The sequence below is a fragment of the Lactuca virosa genome, chromosome 6 (genome assembly GCF_052849685.1).
Source record: "Lactuca virosa cultivar CGN04683 chromosome 6, Lactuca_virosa_CGN04683_v6, whole genome shotgun sequence".
NCBI classification, from domain to species: Eukaryota; Viridiplantae; Streptophyta; class Magnoliopsida; order Asterales; family Asteraceae; genus Lactuca; species Lactuca virosa.
Window position 1 is genome coordinate 86,311,442 of NC_136431.1, and position 25,370 is coordinate 86,336,811.

The following is a 25,370-nucleotide window of genomic DNA, read 5'->3' on the forward strand; positions in this document are numbered from 1 at the left end:
AATCACTTCATTACTTTTCCTTAAACAAACAAGAGTTGCTTGATTCCTTTGCATATATATAGATGCATGTTTACATGAGTTTTTGTGTGTGTTTTGTGATCTTTAAACACTCTCTAACACACACAATACACTCACATACATCCACACACACACATACTCACGTATGCTCTCTCTCTCTCTCTCTCTCTCTCTCTCTCTCTCTCTCTTTTTGGTGTATTTACCCACAACACTCCCACACTTTGGTGATTTTATTCACACTTTGGTGTTTTTCTCTACTACTCTCTTCTTGCATGCATCTATATATATATGCACAAATACTCCAGGCAACTCTCATTTGTTTAAGGGAAAGTAAACATTGTTGAGGAGTGAAAGCTGGAAAGAAGTTGGAAGCATGCAAGTGGGTTTTCTTCTTTTGTGCTGTCTTTGCTTTCTTTCCTCACAGCACATACACATATACACTATGCATGTGCATGTATATATATTCAAAAGTAATTTCTAGGTGGTATGTATGCTGGAAGTGATGATGAAGCTGTGAGTTTAGAAAGAAAGAAGAAACACATGTGATGGAGACTTTTGCTTTTGTGCTTTCTTGTTTCTTCCTTCATATGTATATATATACGATACATGTATATATATGTATAAATATATATATATATATATACATATACACACAATATACATATATATAATATATATTCGTGGGTATTTCTTGCATGGATGAGTTTTACGCGGGTGTGCGCGCGGGCCGCGGGTCGGTCGCGTGCATGGCTGCTTCTTGCGATCTGAATAGCTGAAGTAAAAATTCGATGTACGCGGGTATGGGCGCGGGTCGCGGGTATGGGTGCGGGCCGTGGGTAGGTCGCGTCTTGCGTTCTGAATAGCTGAATTGAAAATCTCGATCTACGCGGGTATGGGCGCGGGCCGCGGGTCGGTCGCTGGACCTGATCAGTTTTGTGCGGTTTGTCATGCGGGCCGCGGGCTGGTCGCCGGACCTGAATGGTTTTGGTTCTGAATTTTGGATTTGATCCATGATATCCGCGGGTATGCGAGTCGAGTCGGGTTCGTGAATCATCTTGCTTTGGTTTGATTCGTTTGTGATCTTTGTATTCGGTTTTGCAAGTGGTTTGCGTTGCATGACTTGAGTCTTGAGATTCTTATCTTCATGCGGTTTGAGACTTGTCGAGTTGTGAATTTACGTCTTTGCGTTTTTGTCATTCACGTGTTTTCGTATATACCGTTTTGATTACGTATTGATACAACCTGAAATAACTGATAATATTTGTTAGATAACATCAAAACAGTTCGTCTTATTTCAGTGATGGTCACATACAAAAACATTTTCCAACAATTTCCCCCTATGTGATCATTGATGAAATAAGGACAAATATTATAACATTAACAGTTTTAATCTTGAAGATTTGGGATAATTGTTTTTGTCAAAGATAAGATATATATAAAACATAGTGATTGTTTTGAAAGCTTGTGACTTTGTTTAACATATCTTATGTAAAAGATTTTCAGAAATTTGTTTCCGAATCAAAGTCTCGGGTTCGGTTATCAAAGGGTAGCAATATATGTATCTAAAGAGATTTCTTAAGATTTTATAGCATTATTTCTGACGACAAGTGGTTTAACAGGTCGATTCAGATGAACGCTTATTGGTATAGCTCACACTTCACTTGGGTGTTTGGTTGTTCTGGCAGCAGAACAGGTTAATGATCACTAAAAATGAGTGATATCTCTCTCTGACGACTCACACTCATATTGGAGGTGTTCAGCTATGCTTTTCCTGTAAGTCACTTAGTCTCATTATTAGATAATCAATCACATAAGACTGGTTTCGGCATTACTCAGCGGGTTTCTTCATTCATGCCATTAAAGTTCACTCTCTCTCCGTCGGGAAATACATGTAGAGGGGTTTAGCAATTTTCATAGTGCAGTTTGCAACTAAGATTCTTCAGTGATGAAGGCTACAGTATCCCGGGAAATCCATTGTTGTTGCAGCTTCTTCTTTGATAGTATCCTGTTTGTTGATCAATATCGATTTATTGTAAAAAGATATTTTGTTTTAGCATTGAGAATTTGCTACATTTGAGACCTTTTTAAGAGTATTTGACTTGAGTGATTGAGATATCTTCTTTTGTGAAAAATGGTTAAAACAAATCGCGGGATTTTATGATTTTTGTTTTGAAATAACCATTTGGTTGAAGGTTTGTTTGAAAATACCAAATATAGAATATTTTTTTTGTTTTGTTTGGTATATCTTTATTGAATCCATTTGTTTTCTTGTTGATTTGTCTTTGAGGATTAGATGTTGATAGATATTTGTTTCTCCTTTGGTTTTCTTGTAAGGATATGTCGTTGTTTGCTTGATGGATCATGGGATCGCAAGTCTTCATTTTTGGTTGGCTTTTATCTAGGTAGGGATAGGTGGCATAAAAGACAGTTTGTCTAGTATGTAAGAAATGAATGTATCGTCCCTGGTCATTTTGATATCTAAGCAAAAATGAGACCGTGACAAGGTATAATTGGGTATACCTTATAAGCAATAGTGACACACCTAAGCTCACAAGAAATGAATTCCACAATGATTTAGATCGACGAGGCACAAATTCTCACATGGGTTTTTGTTTTCATCTGAACCTCCTAACCTTATGTCCCTTGATTGTTTAAAATCGTCAATAATGAAATAAAATCGAAGGAAATAAAGTTATATACATTATGAAAAGTAGGATATTTGAACCTTCACTCCAATTGAGAATCAATATGACTTAAAATCTTCATCGAGCATAAGCATCTGAAAATTAAGTCAAGAGGAGATTAATCACAAGGTTCTATAAAAGCTTATTATGGCAAGTCTTTTATTAATTTTTTTTTGAAGATTTGTTTTTCTGAATGTTTTTGGAAATATTGGTTATTTGAATGTTTTTGGTAATTTTTAAAAGGAAAGCAATTTTCAATTGTTTTTGAATTTTCCTTTTGAATGAAAGTAAACACACTTTTGTATAAACAAAAAGTAAAAGTTTAAGGATAGATGTTATCTGGATTTAACATTCCTAGACGGCCTAGGAAGTATTGAAACTTTGTTTCATCGAGAGCCTTAGTGAAGACATCGGCAATTTGATCTTCGGTGTTGATGAAGTGCAATTCGATATGACCCTTTTGAATGTTGTCTTTGATGAAATGATATCGAATGTCGATGTGCTTTGTCATGGAATGGTGAACGGGATTGTGAGAAATGGCAATTGCACTGGTTGAGTCACAAAATATGGGAATTTGTGAAATTTTGAAGCCATAGTCTCGCAGTTGAGTTTGCATCCATATGACTTGCGAACAACAGCTGGCGGCAGCGACGTATTCAGCTTCTGCTGTTGATGTGGATACACAAGTCTGTTTCTTTGAAGTCCAACTCACTAGTCTACTTCCTAGGAATTGACAGCTACCAGATGTACTCTTTCTATCTAACTTGCATCCTCCATAGTCTGAGTCGGTGAAAGCGTTCAGCTGAAAATCGGATTTAGCTGGATACCAAAGGCCAAGTTTAAGAGTGCCTTTTAGGTATTTGAAGATGCGTTTCACAGCAACTACATGGGATTCCATAGGATTTGCTTGGTATCTGGCACAGACACATGTAGAAAACATGATGTCAGGTCTGCTGGCAGTGAGGTATAAGAGTGATCCGATCATTCCACGATATCTTTTCTGATCAACAGGTTTGCCTTTTAAGTCTGCATCGATTTTGTATCCAAAAGCCATTGGGGTTTTTGCGGTATTGGATTTGTCCATTGAAAAGCGAGTGAGTAGGTTTTTGACATAATTCTCTTGGTTGATGAAAATGCCATCAGTTGACTGTTTGATTTGAAGTCCGAGAAAAGTAGTCATCTCCCCAATCATGCTCATTTCAAATTTGCTCTTCATTAGATCTGCAAACTTAATACTCAAAGATTCATCAGTAGAACCGAAAATAATGTCATCAACATATATTTGTACGATTAAAAGATGTTTATTATAGATTTTACGAAAGAGGGTTTGATCGATTGAACCTCTTTTAAAACCTAATTCTTCGAGAAAGGTTGTCAATGTGGCATACCAGGCTCGGGGTGCTTGTTTTAAGCCATAGACAGCTTTCTGCAATTTGAAGCTGTGATCAAGAAATTTGGGATCTTCGAAACCTGGTGGTTGTTGGATGTATACATCGCGATCTAACTCTCCATGTAGGAATGCACATTTAACATCCATTTGGAATACTTTGAAGTTCTTATGTGCAGTATATGCAAGAAAGATGCGAATTGCTTCAATTCTGGCAACTGGAGCATATGTTTCATCGTAGTCGATTCCTTCTTGTTGTGAATATCCTTTGACTACGAGACGTGCCTTGTTTCGACAAACGATTCCTTGATCGCCAGTTTTGTTTCTGAATACCCATCTTGAACCTATAACAGAAACATCGGGTGGGGTAGGGACAAGATTCCATACGTCATTTCTTTCAAATTCTTCTAGCTCTTCTTGCATAGCTTTTACCCAGTCTGGATCTTTGAGAGCAGAATGTATGGTTTTGGGTTCAGTCATGGATAAGAAGGCTCCAAATAAACAATCATTAGAAGTTGCGGCTCTAGTTTGGATGCCTGAGTTTGGATCTCCGATGATTTGGTCAGTTGGGTGGTTTCTGGTCCATTTTATTAAGCGATTCTCTTCCGCTATAATAATTGGAATTTCAGTATCCCATTGTTCTTTTCCGGGAGTTTCATCTTGGAATAGGTTTGAAGGTTCCCCCAAAAATGATGCATCGGGATTGTTTTGGATATTTGGGGATGGGGTATTTAAAGGAGGATTTGGTGTTTGTTCCAATGAAGAAGTATGTGTAGCTGGTTCCCCCTCGAATTGATCTGCATCATTTCGGTTTGTCTGTGGAGTTCCTTCAGTGGTTGTTCCTGTAGAATCAATAGAAGTAGTTAGAAGTTCAGAATTGTAAGCGGTTTTGGGTTGTTCAAAAAGTAAATCAAGATCGATTTCAATATCTCTGTCAGGAGAAGGTGTTTGTTGAATTGGATTTTGAAAAATATTATCGATCATTTTTGAACCAAAATGTTCACGATCCAATTTCCTGACATAAAATTCATCGAAATGAACATCGGTACTTTCTTCAATTACTCTGGTACGTTTGTTCAGTACTCGATAAGCAGCTGAGGAAAACGAGTAACCAAGGAAAATTCCTTCGTCCGACCTTGATTCAAATTTTGAAAGGTGATCTTTATTGTTCTTTATGAAGCATCGACAACCAAAAATATGGAAAAATTTGATGTTTGGTTTTCGGTTGTTAATGACTTCATATGGTGTTTTATGAAGATGTTTATGGATTAAGGAACGATTTTGAGTGTAGCAAGCTGTGGCTATTGCTTCTGCCCAGAAGTATTGTGGCAGATCAGCGAAGATAAGCATTGATCTTGCAGCTTCACATAGAGTTCTGTTCCTTCTTTCGACAATGCCGTTCTGTTGTGGAGTGTATGGGGCTGAGAAGTTATGTTCAATTCCTTTGTCTTTGAGAAATGAATCTAGAGTCTTGTTTTTGAACTCTAAACCATTATCACTTCGGATTCTTCGAACAGGTCGTTTGAGCTTCAGTTCGATTTGTTTTATGAAGTTGATCATTTCTTCAGGTGCTTCTGATTTTAGTCTTAAGAAAAAGACCCAAGTAAAGAGCGAGAAACCATCAACGACAACAAGAATATACTTCTTCCCTTGTATGGTTTGGGTTTTGGCAGGGCCACAAAGGTCTATGTGCAGTAATTCTAGTGGTTCGGATACACTAGATTCTGAGATGCTTTTGTGAGTTGATTTGGAAAGTTTTCCTTTTTCACATGCGGCACAAAGAGTTTCATTATCAAGCTTCAGAAGTGGCAGTCCTCTAACAAGATCATCGCCGATCAGTTTGTTGATGTACCCAAAGTTTAGATGGGAAAGGCGGCGGTGCCATAACCAACTGATATCTGCTGGGGCTTTTGATAGCAGACATATATCGGGTTTACCATAGATAAGATCCATGTCAAGTGGATACATATTTCCGGCACGGTAAGAATCAACAATGATTTCTTTGGTTTTGGCGTCCATGATCAAGCTTCTTTGTTTGGTGAATAGGACTTCAAGATTGTTATCACACAGTTGAGAAACACTTATGTGGTTGTGTTTCAGGTCATCGACATAGGCAACTTTCTTTATGGTGAAGTTACCATTTGTTATGTTTCCATAACCTTTGATGTTTGCCGTCATGTTGTTGCCGAAGGTAACATCTTGATTTGTTTGGGTGGGTTTGAAGTCACGCAGGTAGTTTCGGTTTCCTGTCATATGCTTGGAGCAACCACTATCAATATACCATGTATCATCCTTGGGTTCTCCAGCATTAGATACCTGCAATTTAGACAGAAGATTTAGGTACCCAAATCTGAATGGGTCCTGGTTTGTTAGTTGTTTTTATTTTGGGTTTTTTGTTTACCGAACTTCTTGTAGCATTTGACTTCATATTGCTATAAGAGTTTGGTTTATAAGGATGGAATGGTTGAGGTTTGATTTTATTTATCAAATTTTCCCAAAAAGTGATTTGTTTCTGAAAATTCGTTGGTTGATAAAATCTGTGATTTGGTGAATGATATCCTAGATGTGAATTTTTTTTTGAAAAGTTCTCTTCATATCTGGGATGTGATTGGCGGTTATGAAAGGCTTTTTGAAGATGATGTTTTGAAACTTTCTGATTTGGTCGTTTTTGAAAGTTCATTGAATTTTTAAAGGTGATCTCTTGAAAGCGGTTTTCAAAAGGTTTTTGAAAAGGTTTTGGTTTTTGTTTGGAAACCTGTTTTTGAGGTATGATGTATGGTTTAACAGGTTTCTTTGGTTTGTTTTCAAAAGCCTTTGGTTTGTTAAGTGGGGTTATGGTTGCTTCATTGGTATGTTTGATTTGGTTTGTTGAAGAACTAGCAGAGTTTGTTTCAGATTTTACAACTCTTTTGATAGACTTTTTGGAAACAGTGAAAGCAGTGTCATCTGGGCTACAGTTGATAACTGTTTCGTCATCTGAATCTTCCTCATTAGCAGATGTGAAAAGATCTGGAAGAGTGGATTCAGAGTTTTCACAAATTGTCATGTTTTCTTGTTTAGCTAGTTCATTTTCAAAGGATTCTCTTCCAATTCCTGGTCTGTAATTCGTATTAATTTTGCCAGTTCCTAAGGTGTTTGCCTTGGTGAAAATATCATCACTTAGCTTTCTGGCAATTTTGATAGAATCCATGTTCCATACCAATCTTTTGTTTTCTGTTTCAAGAAAATTGATTTGTTTAAAGGAATCAGTCAGTTTTTCTTTTAAAGCATTGTATTTTTCGGTTGATTCTTGAAGGTTTTGTTTCAACTGAAGGATTTCCATTTCTAAAACATCTTTTGTTTCAGAAACAATGTCCGACTGAATTTTTTGTTCCAAATCCCTTTTCTAAATTAGGGTTTGATTTAATTGTTCCAAGACGTGATTATAATCTTCTGATTTTCTTTCAACGTCTCTTTCCAATTTGTTCTTTATCCTTGTTGATTCTCCAAATTTGAGTTGCAAGGTTTGTAACTCAGATTTGCAGATATCGGAATTGATCATTGTGTCATGATATTTTTTGAGATCAGCTTCTAGACTTTTCTCAATCTTGGTTATATGGGACTCAAAAATTGATTTCGAAAGACCAAGTTCAGAGATCATAGACCATACCTGTTCTATGACGTTTGGAGCTCTTGAAGGTCTATCAACACCAACTACGAAACAGAAGTTTGATTGTGTTGGTTCATTGTCAGCTTCGTCTTCAGAAGTTGGCCAGTATTCCACGTTTGGTTCATGGATTGCCATCAATGCTCTTTGCTTATCTTGATTTTCCTGTTTCTTTAATTCATCGGCTTTTTGAGCGTAGTATGCTGAGTCTTTGACTTTGGTTTTGTTTTTGGCTCGGCATTCTCTGGCATAGTGATTAGTTCCTTTGCAGTTGTGACAAATGATCACTTCTTCATCACTGTCATCCTTTTGACTTTTAATCGGAAGTCTTTCAGGAGCTTGAGTTTGGATTTGTTGGGAAGATTGGGAAGGGTTCTGTTGGAATCCAAAATTTTGGTTGTTTTGAAAGCCATTGTTTTGATTAGTGTAACCTTGATTTTGGAATCCTCTGTTTTGGTTTTGAAAACTGTTGTTTTGGTTATTGTTATGATGACTTGAGTTGGGATTGTTTTGAAATCCCTGGTTTTGAAAACCTTGGTTTGAATTGTTTTGGAAGGAAGGTCTTTGAAAATTTTGTCCAAAATAAGGTCTTGGTTGAAAACCTGAGTTGTTTTGAACAGGTTGAGGTCTTGGTTGAAATCCAGAATTATTTTGTCCAAATGATGGTCGGTTTTGAAAATTTGGTTTAAAATTCGATTGACCGTGATTTGGAATAAATCTCTGGAGGTTTGTGTTTGCTACCAAAGCACACAGTTGTTGGTAGTCTGCTTCATCATTTAAATCAGATTGATCAAAAGAATTGTTCAAAAAGGGTTGGTTTTGAAAATATGTCTGATTAAAATGATTGAAGTTTTGTTCATTAAAAGGTGTTTGGTTTTGAGAAGATGTGGAAACGAGAGCAAGTGGTCCTCCAAAAGCTGTAGTGGTTGGTGGGTCAATCGAGGATTCATACGATTGAAGTTCTCCATACAAATTGTATAGAGTTTCAGTATGAATGGCTGGATTTCCCTGAATGATGAGTTTAACCATCTTCCAGCTTTCGTAAAGATTGTTTAGAAACTTGAGATTTATCTCGTGTTATGTCTTTTTGATGCCCAAATTGTTCATTTTTACCATGATAAAATTGAACCTATCATGAGCATCATGGACGGTTTCTGATGAAAGCATCTTGAAATTATCAAATTCATTTAAAACAGATGTTATTTTGTTTCCAATAATTCTTTGATTTCCACAAAAGCGATTTTTTAAATTATCCCATATTTGATTTGCAGTCAACAGTATTATGTCATCCATTTGACTTAGAATACTGTAGGGAATTCCAGACACAAGTTCCTTTTTGGCTTGGAGTTGCAGTTTTTTTTCGGTTTCAGCAAGAGTGGCTTGATTTGTAGCAAGAGTAGCCATATTTTCTGGAGTAACATATGTTCCTTCTACACAATTCCAGACATTTTCATTTATGGAGTTGAGATGAAGATTCATACGGCCAACCCACGAATTATACTCTTCAGGAATAAGTATGGGTGCCCGTGAACCAGATCCCAAGCTGTTAGCAATAGAAACAGAGTTCATGTTGGAGTAATTAGCAGAAGACATAATAATTTTTTTGTTTTTTTTAAAGGATTTTGAACAAGTGATATTAAAATGAAAATTTCAAAGAAACGCTAATGGAAGGTTTAAAAAAAAACGCTAACCAAAGGTTTTCGACAAAAATTTCAAAGTAAATCACGCAAGCTCTGATACCAATTGTTAAAAATATACGATTTGATTACCACGAATAAAAGGCTCAGTTACCAGTTACTGGGTGACAGATATATATATTTAATGAGATTAGATGCGGAAAGATAAGAAGTGCGGAATAAATAAATACTGGAAACCTATAAATGACTGAAAGCTATAAATGAAATAAATGACAGTATTTAAATGACATAAAGTTGTAATAAAATATATAAATATAGATATAGTAGGTGGGTTTTGAACTGGACTTGTGGAACGACTGGTCTATAAAGTACGTTTTGTCAAATAAATGACTGAACGGCTTAAGGTTGGACTGGATCTTAATAGACTGTGTCTCTATTTGTTCAATGTTCAATCAGGTATAAGTAACATAAAATTTATTCAAAATTCTGTTACTCAATTGTTTATACAGTAAGACAAATACACTGGTTTTTATGTAATTGTATTTAAGGTATTTCTGGTTGTTTTGAAAGGTTGTTGTTGGTAAGGTAGGTATGTTGTCTTGGTTGATTTGGGTGTTGGTATTGGTTGTTTTGGGTGTTGGTATCGGTTGTTTTGGGTGTTGGTATCGGTTGTTTTGAAAGTTGGTATTGGTTGTTTTGATGTGTTGGTATCGGTTGTTTTGGGTGTTGGTATTGGTTGTTTTGATGTGTTGGTATCGGTTGTTTTGATGTGAGAGAGGTGTTTGGTGGTGATTGGTGTAGTAAACAAAGGTGGTATAGGCTTTGTTTGATGGGTTGAATGTGAGGAAGATGATGAATAGTGTTTGTGTTCTTGAGTTGTTCTTGAAGAAGAGGTTGTTCTTGAAGCTTGTTGGTCTTGGCTTTGGCTTTCTTCTTTTGGAGTGAAAGAGTTACAGAATATTACAATGAAAACTCTTTAAACACTCTCTAACACACACAATACACTCACATACATCCACACACACACATACTCACGTATGCTCTCTCTCTCTCTCTCTCTCTCTCTCTCTCTCTCTCTTTTTGGTGTATTTACCCACAACACTCCCACACTTTGGTGATTTTATTCACACTTTGGTGTTTTTCTCTACTACTCTCTTCTTGCATGCATCTATATATATATATATATATATATATATATATATATATATATATATATATATATATATATATATATATATATATGCACAAATACTCCAGGCAACTCTCATTTGTTTAAGGGAAAGTAAACATTGTTGAGGAGTGAAAGCTGGAAAGAAGTTGGAAGCATGCAAGTGAGTTTTCTTCTTTTGTGTTGTCTTTGCTTTCTTTCCTCACAGCACATACACATATACACTATGCATGTGCATGTATATATATTCAAAAGTAATTTCTAGGTGGTATGTATGCTGGAAGTGATGATGAAGCTGTGAGTTTAGAAAGAAAGAAGAAACACTTGTGATGGAGACTTTTGCTTTTGTGTTTTCTTGTTTCTTCCTTCATATGTATATATATACGATACATGTATATATATATATATATATATATATATATATATATATATGTATATATATATATATATATATATATATATATATACATATACACACAATATACATATATATAATATATATTCGTGGGTATTTCTTGCATGGATGAGTTTTACGCGGGTGTGCGCGCGGGCCGCGGGTCGGTCGCGTGCATGGCTGCTTCTTGCGATCTGAATAGCTGAAGTAAAAATTCGATGTACGCGGGTATGGGCGCGGGTCGCGGGTATGGGTGCGGGCCCTGGGTAGGTCGCGTCTTGCGTTCTGAATAGCTGAATTGAAAATCTCGATCTACGCGGGTATGGGCGCGGGCCGCGGGTCGGTCGCTGGACCTGATCAGTTTTGTGCGGTTTGTCATGCGGGCCGCGGGCTGGTCGCGGGACCTGAATGGTTTTGGTTCTGAATTTTGGATTTGATCCATGATATCCGCGGGTATGCGAGTCGAGTCGGGTTCGTGAATCATCTTGCTTTGGTTTGATTCGTTTGTGATCTTTGTATTCGGTTTTGCAAGTGGTTTGAGTTGCATGACTTGAGTCTTGAGATTCTTATCTTCATGCGGTTTGAGACTTGTCGAGTTGTGAATTTACGTCTTTGCGTTTTTGTCATTCACGTGTTTTCGTATATACCGTTTTGATTACGTATTGATACAACCTGAAATAACTGATAATATTTGTTAGATAACATCAAAACAGTTCGTCTTATTTCAGTGATGGTCACATACAAAAACATTTTCCAACAAACCGAAAACCAAACATCAAATTTTTCCATATTTTTGGTTGTCGATGCTTCATAAAGAACAATAAAGATCACCTTTCAAAATTTGAATCAAGGTCGGACGAAGGAATTTTCCTTGGTTACTCGTTTTCCTCAGCTGCTTATCGAGTACTGAACAAACGTACCAGAGTAATTGAAGAAAGTACCGATGTTCATTTCGACGAATTTTATGTCAGGAAATTGGATCGTGAACATTTTGGTTCTAAAATGATTGATAATATTTTTTAAAATCCAATTCAACAAACACCTTCTCCTGACATAGACATTGAAATCGATCTTGATTTACTTTTTGAACAACCAAAAACCGCTTACAATTCTGAACTTCTAACTACTTCAATTGATCCTACAGGAACACCCACTGAAGGAACTCCACAAACAAACCAAAATGATGCAGATCAATTCGAGGGGGAACCACCAACACATACTTCCTCTTTGGAACAAACACCAAATCCTCCTTTTAACACCCCATCCCCAAATAGCCAAAACAATCCCGATGCATCATTTATGGGGGAACCTTCAAACCTATTCCAATATGAAACCCCCGGAGAAGAACAATGGGATACTCCAATTATTATAGCGGAAGAGAATCGCTTAATAAAGTGGACCAGAAATCATCCTACAGACCAAATCATCGGAGATCCCAACTCAGGCATTCAGACTAGAGCCGCATCCACAAATGAATGTTTATTTGGAGCCTTCTTATCCATGATTGAACCCAAAACCATACATTCTGCTCTCAAAGATCCAGACTGGGTAAAAGCTATGCAAGAAGAGCTAGCAGAATTTGAAAGAAACGACGTATGGAATCTTGTTCCTACTCCACCCGATGTTACTGTTATAGGTTCAAGATGGGTATACAGAAACAAGATTGACGATCAAGGAATCATTTGTCGAAACAAGGCACGTTTTGTAGTCAAAGGATATTCACAACAAGAAGGAATCGACTACGATGAAACATATGCTCCAGTTGCCAGAATTGAAGCAATTCGCATCTTTCTTGCATATGTTGCACATAAGAATTTCAAAGTATTCCAAATGGACGTTAAATGTGCATTCCTACACGGAGAGATAGATCGTGAAGTATACATCCAACAACCACCAGGTTTCGAAGATCCCAAATTTCCAAATCACAGCTTTAAATTGCCGAAAGTTGTCTATGGATTAAAACAAGCACCCCGAGCCTGGTATGCCACGTTGTCAACCTTTCTCGAAGAATCAGGTTTTAAAAGAGGTTCAATCGATCAAACCCTCTTTCGTAAAATATTTAATAAACATCTGTTAATCGTACAAATATATGTTGATGACATTATTTTCGGTTCTACTGATGAATCTTTGAGTGTTAAGTTTGCAGATCTAATGAAGAGCAAATTTGAAATGAGCATGATTGGGGAGATGACTACTTTTCTCGGACTTCAAATCAAACAGTCAACTGATGGCATTTTCATCAACCAAGAGAATTATGTCAAAAACCTACTCACTCGCTTTTCAACGGACAAATCCAATACCGCAAAAACCCCAATGGCCTTTGGATACAAAATTGATGCAGACTTAAATGGAAAACCCGTTGACCAGAAAAGATATCATGGAATGATCGGATCACTCTTATACCTCATTGCCAGCAGACCTGACATCATGTTTTCTACATGTATGTGTGCCAGATTCCAAGCAAATCCTATGGAATCCCATGTAGTTGTTGTGAAACGCATCTTCAAATACCTTAAAGGCACTCCCAAACTTGGCCTTTGGTATCCAGCTAAATCCGATTTTCAGCTAAACGCTTTCACCGACTCAGACTACGGAGGATGCAAGCTAGATAGGAAGAGTACATCTGGTAGCTGTCAATTCCTAGGAGGTAGACTAGTGAGTTGGACTTCAAAGAAACAGACTTGTGTATCCACATCAACAGCAGAAGCTGAATATGTCGCTGCCGCCAGCTGTTGTTCACAAGTCATATGGATGCAAACTCAACTGCGTGACTATGGCTTCAAAATCTCACAAATTCCCATATTTTGTGACTCAACCAGTGCAATTGCCATTTCTCACAATCCCGTTCACCATTCCATGACAAAGCACATCGACATTCGATATCACTTTATCAAAGACAACATTCAAAAGGGTCATATCGAACTACACTTCATCAACTCCGAAGATCAAATTGCCGATGTCTTCACTAAGGCTCTCGATGAAACAAAGTTTCAATACTTCCTAGGCTGTCTAGGAATGTTAAATCCAGATAACATCCATCCTTAAACTTTTACTTTTTTTTTTGTACAAAAGTGTGTTTACTTTCATTCAAAAAGAAAATTCAAAAACAATTAAAAATTGCTTTCCTTTCAAAAATACCAAAAACATTCAAATAACCAATATTTCCAAAAACATTCAAATAACCAATATTTCCAAAAACATTCAGAAAAACAAATCTTCAAAAACATAATAAAAGACTTGCCATAATAAGCTTTTATAGAACCTTGTGATTAATCGTCTCTTGACTTAATTTTCAGATGCTTATGCTCGATGAAGATTTTAAGTCATATTGATTCTCAATTGGAGTGAAGGTTCAAATCTCATACTTTTCATAATGTATATAACTTTATTTCCTTCGATTTTATTTCATTATTGACGATTTTAAAAAAATCAAGGGACATAAGGTTAGGAGGTTCAGATGAAAACAAAAACTCATGTGAGAATTTGTGCCTCGTCAATCTATATCACTGTGGAATTCATTTCTTGTGAGCTTAGGTGTGTCACTATTGCTTATAAGGCATATCCGATTATACATTGTCACGGTCTCATTTTTGCTTAGATATCAAAATGACCAGGGACGATACATTCATTTCTTACATACTAGACAAACTGTCTTTTATGCCACCAATCCCTACCTAGATATAAGCCAACCAAAAATGAAGTCTTGATATCCCGTGATCCATCAACAAGAAAAGACGAAATGAAAAAGACTTCAACAATCACTTATCAAAGAAAAACAAAGATCTATCCACATCCAATCGTCAAAGACGAATCAAGATAAAGACGAATCAACAAAAAGGGCCAAATCATTCACCGAAGAAATACCAAAGAAAACAAAAATATTCTACATTTGGTATTTTCAAACAAACTTTTCAACCAAATGGTTATTTCAAAACAAACATCATAAGATTCCGTGATCTGTTTTTAGCCATTTTTCACAAAAGAATATATCTTAATCCCGCAAGACAGATACTCACAAAAAACCCAATTTTCTCAAATGTAGCAAATTCTTGATGCTAAAACAAAATATCTTTTTACAATAAATCGATATTGATCAACAAACATGATACCACCAAAGAAGAAGCTCCAACAACAATGGATTTCCCGGGATACTGTAGCCTTCATCACTGAAGATTCTTAGATGCAAACTGCACTATGAAAATTGCTAAACCCCTCTACATGTATTTCCCGACGGAGAGAGCGTCAAAGTTAATGGCATAAATGAAGAAACCCGCTGAGTAATGCAGTAACCAGTCTTATGTGATTGATTATCTAATAATGAGACTAAGTGACCTTTCAGGAAAAACATAGCTGAACACCTCCAATATGAGTGTGAGTCGTCAGAGAGAGATATCACTCATTTTTAGTGATCATTAACTTGTTCTGCTGCCAGAACAACCAAACACCCAAGGGAAGTGTGAGCTATACCTATGAGCGTTCATCTGAATCGACCTGTTAGACCACTTGTCGTCGTTAATAATGCTATAAAATCTAAAGAAATTTCTTTAGATACATATATAGCTACCCTTTGATAACCGAACCCGAGACTTTGATTCGGAAACAAATTTCTGAAAATCTTTTACATAAGATATGTTAAACAAAGTCACAAACTTTCAAAACAATCACTATGTTTTATATATCTTATCTATTGACAAATATTTTATCTTGAATCTTCAAAAGTTCAGAACTGTCAATATAATTATATCATACCTGTCCTTATTTCAGTAATGATCACATATGGGGAAATTGTTGAAAATTATTTTTGTATGTGACCATCACTGAAATAATACGAACTGTTTTTATATTATCTAACAAATATTATCAGTTATTTCAGGTTGTATGGATTCGTGCTTAATTATGAAATACAAAAATACGCAAAGACGGAAAAATAGCCGCATATTTGATCGTTTGAAGACAAAACAAATCAAGAGATAAAAATGTCAAGACTTCAAAAACTCAAGGGTCAAATATGAAAATTCAATTCATTAATTGAATTTAAAACTCATATCTCTCGGTGGAGAATTAAAAATGAAAAAGCAAAACCCACTCCCACGTTCTTACCTCCTACCCTACTACAACTTGCAGCCACTACTTTCAACAAACACTCAAGTGAAGAAGATTCTTGTTCTCTCATATATGTATACATGTGTATGTATAGAGAATAAGTGAGATATAGTTCGTGTGTGTTCTTTTTCTTTGTAATACCTCTAGCTACATCTCCATACACAAAAAAAAAAAACTCTCCCAACCAAGAACATCAAGATCAACAACAACCAAAAATGAAGAACATCAACCATCTTCATCTTCTTCATTCAAACTCAAGGTGTTCATCTTCAACCCATCAAACATCATCATCTTCATAAACTTTCACCACCATCACCACCTTATATCAACCTCCAAACAACCTCAAAATACTCTCCAAACACCCTCTAAATACCCTCCAAATACCCTCCTTAAACCTCCTCCAAAAAAAAAAAAACCCTTCAAATCACCACAACCAAGAACACAACTTCAATCTTCAAGAACAACTCTTGCAACTTCAACCTTCAAGAATATTTTACAACACGTGTAACTCACAAATGACAACTCATTTACACGATATGAGTTTTGCAATAAATACAACACAAATGACTTCTATATGTATATAAGTATAATACTCCTTACCATATTTTTTTCACATTATATACACAATCTATTCATGAATCCATCTTTGTACAAACAGTCTATTCACATTAAAATTTACAGATAGATACAATAATCACTTGTTGATCTTATCCATCCATCACTGCTTCATCATATCACATGACTCTTGAGAAACTTGAAAAATTTCGAGCTGGCAAAGATCATTGTTCCAAGATTCTTGCATTTAAGGTTACCGTATTCTTATGATTTCATGTTTTTTATTATTTTTGCCAGCCTGGATTTACTCACTTCTTCTGGAATGCTACTAATAAAAATAAAGCTAAAATACGAAAAGCTAAACCAGCCACCATTAATCGTATTAAGCAAAATTTCCAGTCCCTCAGATCATAACCTCTCTTCGCAATTGCTGCACATCTTGTCAGCAACCACACTGCCCGATACCTAATTTAGCAATTACAAAGAAAATTATTTAATAAAATTTGTTTCTTTTTTTACTTAATGAACTTAATGAGTAAGCATTTAATGTGGACAACTATATATGATTGTTTCTTTTTTTTTTTAACTTAATCCAGATAGAATGACTTGATGGGTTAAGTAAAAAAACATAGCTTAGTGTGTCTAGACACCAACCCTTTTAACTATATTCCTTTTTTGAAAATGGTTTTTTGGAATGTAAGGGTAAAATAGTCATTTAATCTCATTAAGATTGTGAAAATAGTTTGTTGGAATGTAAATGTAAAATAGTTTGTTGGAATGAAAATGGTTTGTTGGAATGTAAGGGTAAAATAATCATTTAGTCTCATTAAGATTGTGAAAATGGTTTGTTGGAATGTAAAGGGTAAAATAGTTAGTTGAAAATGGTTTGTTGGAATATAAGGTAAAATAGTCATTTAGTCTCATTAAAATTGTGAAAATGGTTTGTTGAAATGTAAGGGTAAAATAGTTTGTTAGAATGAAAATAGTTTGTTGGAATGTAAAGGTAAAATAGTCATTTAGTCTGGTTAAGATTGTTTACATCATAATGAAAAGAAAAGGGGAGTTCTAATTCAAATGTGGCCATTTGGCTCTTATGTCAACCAGCTAGGAGACTAGCTAGGAGACTGTTGTATACTTTATGATGCTATGATGATAGTGGGTCAGCTAAAAGTTTGCTGGAAGTATAATTATTTTTACAAAGTTGTAGTGGGTGGTGTGATTTTATTTTTACAACTAAAAAAAAAAATCAAAAAGTGTAAAAATAAAATGATGTCAAACCTTTCGGCATTAGCTACCAAGAATGCTTCCAAAGCCCAAGCAGGGTAACAAAACTTTTTTATAAAAGGTATAATCGATCCCTTCTCATCATCTTGAGTTGCAATAAGGGTCAACACAACAGGAAGCAACACCGACCACTATAAACCCCAAAAAAAAATTATTAAATCAATGTTATTGATCTTTTCTAACAATCGGTAAAAGGGCAAATAGGTAATTTTGACTCACTAATTGGGCAGAACCAGCTTCGAGGTAGATAGCAAGGGCATAAGCGAACCCAGACACACAGTACAACAAGCAAAGTAAGATGATGTAATTATCGACGATGGAGGATCTTGGAGGGTTAAAATAGTAAAATGTGCAGAGGTAAACTGCGGGTTTTATTACTGTGTTGAATTGGTCGATTGTATCTTTTGAAAAAAAGTATGCAAAGCAACTCATTCCAGAAGAGCGTTCTCTCCAGAATTGTAATTTATCTAATGTGAATGATCTCATAGCCGCAATCTTGCTGAGTAAAGCTGAAAGTCAGCAAAAAAATATATACAAAATTAGATTTTTCTTTATTAAAATACTATTACAAACCTGCATCAGTTCGATTTCTTCTAAGGTTAATCACGAAAATAACAAAAAATGGGAAGGTTATATGACCAAAAAAAAGTATTGGGGACCATTGAAATCAATGCCATTAATATTTTCTTATGATCCGTGCAAATTTATTTTTGTGATGATTACTAAAGACAAAGAGGTAATCTGGGTTTTCATTTAAAAAAGAAAATGTTTTGCATTTATTTTGGGAAGCTGGGAATTTAATTTATTGATAGCTACCTAACATTGATTATTTTTATAATTGTAATAAGCTAAAAAAACATTGAGTTTTTAAACTTACAAAAAGCAATGATGGTGTAAGTATATCCAACTGCCCCAAAGTTTTCATCACTCACTTTAGCGAGTGTTCCTAAAGAAATTCCAGCTATCAACAAAAGCAAATAATCCACAGCTTGTAGCCTAGCTTCTCGTATTCTTTGCTTCGCCACCCTGGAAAAAAAATATTTAAAATAAATGAGCCAAAAAATGTAAAATAAAAAGATACCTTAATGCAAATTGAACAAACTTATATGCTAAAACTTCATCACATGCCCATAAAAATTCCAGAATTTTAATTTGCATATGAAAACACTAGCATCTCCAACCAATACCAAATTTGGTGTTAAAATTTTATTTTGTACAATTTGGTCCTTTAACTTTGAATTTTGTTCACTTGTTATTATTATATAATCATATAGTATATATAATATGATTTGTTACTTGTAATATTATATTATAAAAAAGGGCAAAAGTACATAAAAGCCAATATATTTTGGTTATTTTTATGGTTTGACGAGCTATATTTCCGTTCCACTAATAAAATCACCTAAGTTTGACAGTTTTTTCTATGGTGATAACTTTGACCTCAGGTTAAAATAGTTACAATAGAAAATTGTTGAATGGCTTTAGTAAAAATTTTGACACTAAATATTTCACCAAAGCCCCTAAACTTTAACAAAATTTTCTATTGCAACCACTTTAAACTGATATCACAGTTCAAAGTGGCCGACATAATTTTTTTTTTCATCAAACTTGGGTGGCTTTCATTGAACAAATTGAAATAAAGTGGCTTTCCTGTATTTTGCCCTAAATTAATGGTTAAACCACAAAAATTAACAAAATATATGGACTTTTCTTATTTTGCCCGTGACATTAGTTTATGATATATGTTACATTTAACTTATACGTTTCAAACTTATTTAAAAAGATAATACTCTTTAATATCTTAAAGCACAATACATATTTAAATAAAACACACGGAATTAATTCGAAATAAATTATATAGAAATGCTTTATTTTGGCTATACGAGGCAAAAGGTGCTTTTAAAAATATACTTATAACTTCAAGACAAAACGAATATAGTACTTGGTATCAAAAACGGTGCAACGAATTAGAAAGATAAAATATTTATAAATTACCTCCCTAGAAAATATCGATATTGTCGAAGTACACCCGGGGTAACACGATTAGACAAATCTTTCCTCCTTTTAAAATAACTTAAAAAATCATCATTTTTCATTTGAACAAAAAGCTTAAACTCCTGCCATAATTCCACTGCATAAGATTGGTGGGCAGCTGAGGTGGATGAACCTCCAACAGAATCCTGACCGGATTCAGATGAATCTGAATCTCTCATGTCTAGGGGTATAGGGTAACTGTTATGATGCATCCATTTGACCGGAAGCTCTTTGTAGTTGACCGAACATTTGACCATTCCTTCCAATATATCAATATAATGATCTGGTGGATTTACACGTTCTGGAACATCGATCCCAATTCCTGAAAAATATTCTTCCACTTTTTTTACAGGTCCAAGGTATGCAACAAGTCCACCTTTTGCTAGAAGGATTAAGTCATCAAACATCCTGAATAAGCTATAACTGAAAAACATAATGTTACATGTTAATTTGAGGGGTATTTTGGAAACTTATTCCTATTTAATTTAATATAATAATAATAATAATAATAATAATAATAATAATAAAGGTTACGTACCTTGGTTGGTGTACAACCATGCACACATTAACAGCTTCAAGGGCTTCACGACGAAGAGCTTTAAGAAGTAATTGAGAAGAAGAACTGTCTAAACCGGAAGTGGGTTCATCTAGAATTAAAAGAGAAGGTTCCATAACCATTTCTAAACCCACATTTACTCTCTTTCTTTGTCCCCCTGATATCCCTCGTTTTTCTACTGTTCCAACTAAAGAGTTTCTTATGTGTTGAAGGCCTAAAGACTCGATCACTCTTTCTACAACAAGAACTTTATCAGCTCGAGAAAGATTCGCTGGAAGTCTGGAGATATTCAGAGAAAAAATGTAATAAAATTAAGTCTCCTTCAAGATTCAAGTTTAATTTTGCTTTTGTTACATATATTTGATATATGAGAAGTTTGTATGAGGATGTTTTAGGGTTTTGTAAAGCTAAGGTTGAACTTCAACTTGGAAAGAGAATTAAGGTTTGTTTCATGAAACCATGATTTTTTTTTTTGCAAGTAATTTGAGATAAAATAGGGTTAATCTTATAAAAAATCTTATATTTTGTGTTTTTTCTGGATTAAACTTTTGCCTGAAAAAAACTTTGTATTTTTTTATTTTTTCCGGGGCTAATCTAAAAAAAGACCTTATATTTTGTGTTTTTTCCGGATTAAACATCAAATTTATTTTTTGTCTAAAAAAACCTTGTGTAGTTGTGTTTTTTGATTTTTTCCGAAACAGCACTCGACTTTGTATTTTTTTTTTCCGAAAAAACCACTCAACCTTCTAAATGCTTCCAAATAAACGCTCTATTTTTTTAGTTTTTCTCAAAAAAGACTCACATTTTACATTTTTTTTTGGAAAAAAATGACTAAAATGACCATATCGGAAAAAATGAAAAAAATACAAGGTCTTTTTCAGTTAAAAAATAAATTTGAGGTTTAATCCAGAAAAAAAAAAATATAAAATATAAGGTCTTTTTTGAAATTAATCTTTTTTCCGATTTGGTCCTTCTAGTCATTTTTTTCCAAAACAATTTATAAAATGTTAGGGTTTTTTTGAGAAAAACTAAAAAAAGTTAAGCGTTTGTCTGAAGCATTTAGAAGGCTGAAGGTTTTTTTTGAAAAAAAAAAGACAATTTGAGGGTTTGTTTGGAAAAAACGAAAAAATGCAAGGTTTTTTTCATCCAAAAAATAAAGTTGAGGTTTAATCCAGAAAAAACATATTATATAACCATATAAGGTCTTTTATGAGATTAACCCTAAAAAAAACTTGATAATGTGTTGGTTTGTCACAAAAGTGCTCCTAAGTGGAAAATTATTAGTGTTTCCTAATTAAGTGAATTATATATTTATATCGACTATTCAACTTTTTATATAATTAAGAATTACACACTAATAACAACATACCTACACTTAGCACTGAACCAAAGATTCTCCTCAACAGTCAAATCACCATGAACAATATCATCTTGAGGAACAAACCCAATAATTTTCTTATAAGAATTCATGGATTCATCCCTCCCATTTATAAGAATCGATCCATTCACAGTGCATCCACTTGCTTTTCCAGTTAAAGCAGATAAAAACGTTGTTTTTCCAGCTCCTGAAGGACCCATAACAGCTGACACGTGTCCAGGATAAATACTTCCACTCACACATCTCAACAAATGTTTCTTTTTCCCCTTCAAAGTCAAAGTCAAATCCTTAAAAGAAACCTCCATTCTAGGTCTAATCCTCATAGTCGTATCAGTAGCCATAGAAATAACCCCCGAAAATGTCAAATCCCCATTTTGTTGTTGCATTGCTTTTTCCTTTTCAATTTCCCCATATGCGTATTGGAATATTTGACTACGTGTGTGGAGTTTTTTAGGTTTTGAACCCTTTAAATGTTTGTCTCCAATTTCAACATTGAATCCATCGTGGCTTTCAGGGTCATCTTCAAGATCATGAATCATCATTGTGAGATTGTTTTGATCTTCGTTTTCATCTCTAGATGAAGGGATTGGATCTTTTGAGGTGTCTGAAATTGTGGGTTTTCTTCGTGAAAATGTTCTTGATAATGATGTTTGTATTCCAACTGCTTTTCTTTTTGCATTTTCTTTTGCAGCTTTCCATCTTTCTTGTGCTAATTCTTTTGCACTTTGTGCAGCTGCTTCTCTTGATTTTTCTTTTCGTTTTTCTCTTGTGGATATTACTTGACCCGTGCAGTTGTAAAATATCAAAAGGACAAGTGTCAATCCTCCCTGGCATCCATAAATGAATATGGGTAAAATGGTCATTTAATTACTACAACACTTTATCCATACAAACATGATATGACTTAATACCAAAAAAAAGAAAAGAGAAACAGGCCCTTAGTATTATCGAGTAAGATACGCACTTACACAAGTTATTAATCCGTATGCAGTAATATTCTGATTTGAAGCCTCTTTGTTGCATGTAGCCAATTGTAAACACTCTGCATATATTTAAGTAATCTAGATTTTTAACAAGGGATAATGACATAAAAACCCTTAAGTTTGCAAGTTTTATCCAAAGTCGTATTTTATGTCCATTAATGCCTCAAATTTGTAACTTTTTTTTTTTCAATTTTATCCTCTTGTTTATTAAAGCCCTTAAGTTTAGCATAAATGTTCCGTTTTACCACATAAATTTGCAAAAAGGGTAAAATTGAAAAAAAAAAAACAAAATTATGAACTTGAGGCATTAATGGACCTAAAATACTACTTTGGGTAAAACTGACAAAAACTTGCAAACATAAAGGTTATCACATTTTCCCTTCTAACAAAATGTGCCAAAAACTAAAGGAGAAAATTTTACCTGTTTGAGATGTTGATCCAAGTCTGCAGTAATGTCTGACATAAGATAAACAACCATCAAGTAAATAATGATGCAACTATTTTATAATACTATATAATATAATATAATAATAATAATTATAATAATATACCCATATTGGCAAGAATATTTCTCAACAGAACTCGGGCAGAAGAAGCCAGCAGGACAAAAAACCTCACGGCTATTTACAACAGCTGCCCAAACATCTGCCCCACCACAACTATGGTTAGTGGCCCCGGGTGGTGGTTGGTATCGATATCTACATTTTGTAAAGTATTTTTAAGGAATCAGAATTGTTTAAGTTTAACAAAGGGTAAAAACGGAAATTAAACTTACGGATCACACATATTAGTCTTGGGATTAAGCCGAGCAAGAGGACAATATGATCCAGAAGGACAAGCTTCAATTACAAAACAAAAGATATGTCAATCTTAACCTTTATGAAAAACTAGCTGGTAGCTGATAGCTTATGTAAAAGCAAAAAGCTCCAAAAAGCTACTTGAATTAACTTTTGGATTAGGAGATTTTTGTTTATATTTATAATAATAATAAGATGATGATGAAACTTACGAATCATACAGGTGAGGCCAGTGGGGCAGAAGAAACCTTCACAACAAGGTTCACAATCAGAAGTTCTAAAAGGGATTTCGTCTTTGTTTTTTAGATCAACTTCAGTGTCTTTCTCAACAGAACAAGCCCAACCAGGTTCACATCCAGAAACCCAAGATTTAAGATTACAGTTCTTGTTACCTTTTATGTAATTAGTTATCTTAAATCCTTGTTTCTCAGCTTCTGAGAGAACAGTTACATAGAATTTTATATCTGCTGCAGTGCATAGTCGCTGAAGGATATTGCCTATAAATTCATATATGAATTATTCAACATCAACTACATAGTAGTAGTAGTAGTACTGCAACAAAGGATGATCAAAATAACCTATCCAAATTGAACCTATGAAAAGAGTCGTCTAGAAAAATAGATAAAAGTAATTGTTTTTAGTTTTTACCGTTTGTCTTTTGGATGCAATTAGACAAGAATTTTGTATCACCCGAGAAATCAAAAGCTTCGTTCCACTCAGCAGTTCTGGAAATTGATGATGAAATGATAAAAACTGTTAAACTGAAGTGCGTTTAGTAAAATTTGATATTACAAAGGCTAAATCCATTAAGATCTAACCTAAGTAATGCGTTTACATGTTGTAAAAGTTCAAATTATGTTTAAAATCTTAAGATAAACACAACTGGATTGCTATTTGTTATGTAGGTTTTAGTTTAGATTTGCATTAGGAAAGAAACCAATAACATAGTATCAACTTAAAAGGTAAGTTTAAGAGAAATCTAGACGAATTAAGCAATGATTATTTACGAATGTTTACTTGAAATTGAACTTAGATTAATGGCAAGATAATGAATTTAAGAAAACGGATGGAGAAAAAACCCTACGACTTACATGTTTTTCATGCAGAAGCCAAGATCATCCATGGCATCCTCATGGAAAAGTGAGGATATAGAATTGAATCGACTATAGATTAATTTGGTGGCTTCGTCTAATTTGGCGGGATTTTTCTTTATGGTTTCGGGATCAGGGTACTGTTGGGCGGTGGCCAGGTGAGTTAAAGGCGCCGGTGATTTTATCCCCAATATTATCGCAATGAAGGTGGTGAAAATCAGAATGTTGGTCATCCTGTTCCTTTGATCCTTTGAATCACCACCTGAAAATGCGATTTCTTGCCGGGATCTGATTGTTGTTCATTGGAGCGTGAATCGGAGCTCGCGTATGATTCGAATGAAGAAAATCTGTTAGGTTTTTGATTTTCCATTTTTGTTTCTTGTGTTTGGTGGATTTCTTCGGAGAAAGATATGGCGGGGAGAGGATGTAGGAAGAGGAAGGAGGAAAGGAGAGTGATAGTGGTAGTTGCAATCCTGCAACGACAGCTTTTACTGAGTCATGGTCTTCGTGGCTTCTTTTGGCTCGTCAAATTCATATGTTATGAAACAGTTAATATGTAAGGAATTTATATGAATATACTACTTTAGTAAAATAGCCATGTCAAATAAGATAATCTTTTAAATTTCATTATTAAAAAACAACAGTTAAGTTTTTG

At 34.7% G+C, this 25,370-nt stretch overlaps 1 protein-coding gene across 1 annotated transcript; it reads right to left on the bottom strand.

The window, feature by feature from the left end:
• Window positions 1–15,941: 15,941 nt before the first annotated feature.
• LOC145120662 (ABC transporter G family member 28-like) lies at window positions 15,942–24,956 on the bottom strand. Its single transcript, XM_079056462.1, has 14 exons — window positions 24,716–24,956; window positions 24,273–24,349; window positions 23,837–24,121; window positions 23,603–23,666; window positions 23,379–23,525; window positions 23,249–23,283; window positions 22,813–22,886; window positions 21,836–22,671; window positions 20,449–20,745; window positions 19,872–20,333; window positions 18,754–18,902; window positions 18,096–18,385; window positions 17,871–18,007; window positions 15,942–17,057 (listed from the first exon to the last, which is right to left on the bottom strand). Exons 1-14 carry the CDS (start codon window positions 24,946–24,948, stop codon window positions 16,901–16,903), a joined length of 3,243 nt encoding a protein of 1,080 aa, XP_078912588.1. The 5' UTR covers window positions 24,949–24,956; the 3' UTR covers window positions 15,942–16,900.
• Window positions 24,957–25,370: the final 414 nt, after the last annotated feature.

What these genes read in the sequence shown, in the direction of transcription:
- LOC145120662 (XM_079056462.1), bottom strand. Translation starts at nt 24,948, where the DNA reads ATGACCAACATTCTGATTTTCACCACCTTCATTGCGATAATATTGGGG. An exon ending in TTACACCATCATTGCTTTTT is followed by an intron (nt 18,386 to 18,753) that starts GTAAGTTTAAAA and finishes GCTGACTTTCAG; the next exon opens with CTTTACTCAGCAAGATTGCG. An exon ending in TTGGTAGCTAATGCCGAAAG is followed by an intron (nt 17,058 to 17,870) that starts GTTTGACATCAT and finishes TTGCTAAATTAG; the next exon opens with GTATCGGGCAGTGTGGTTGC.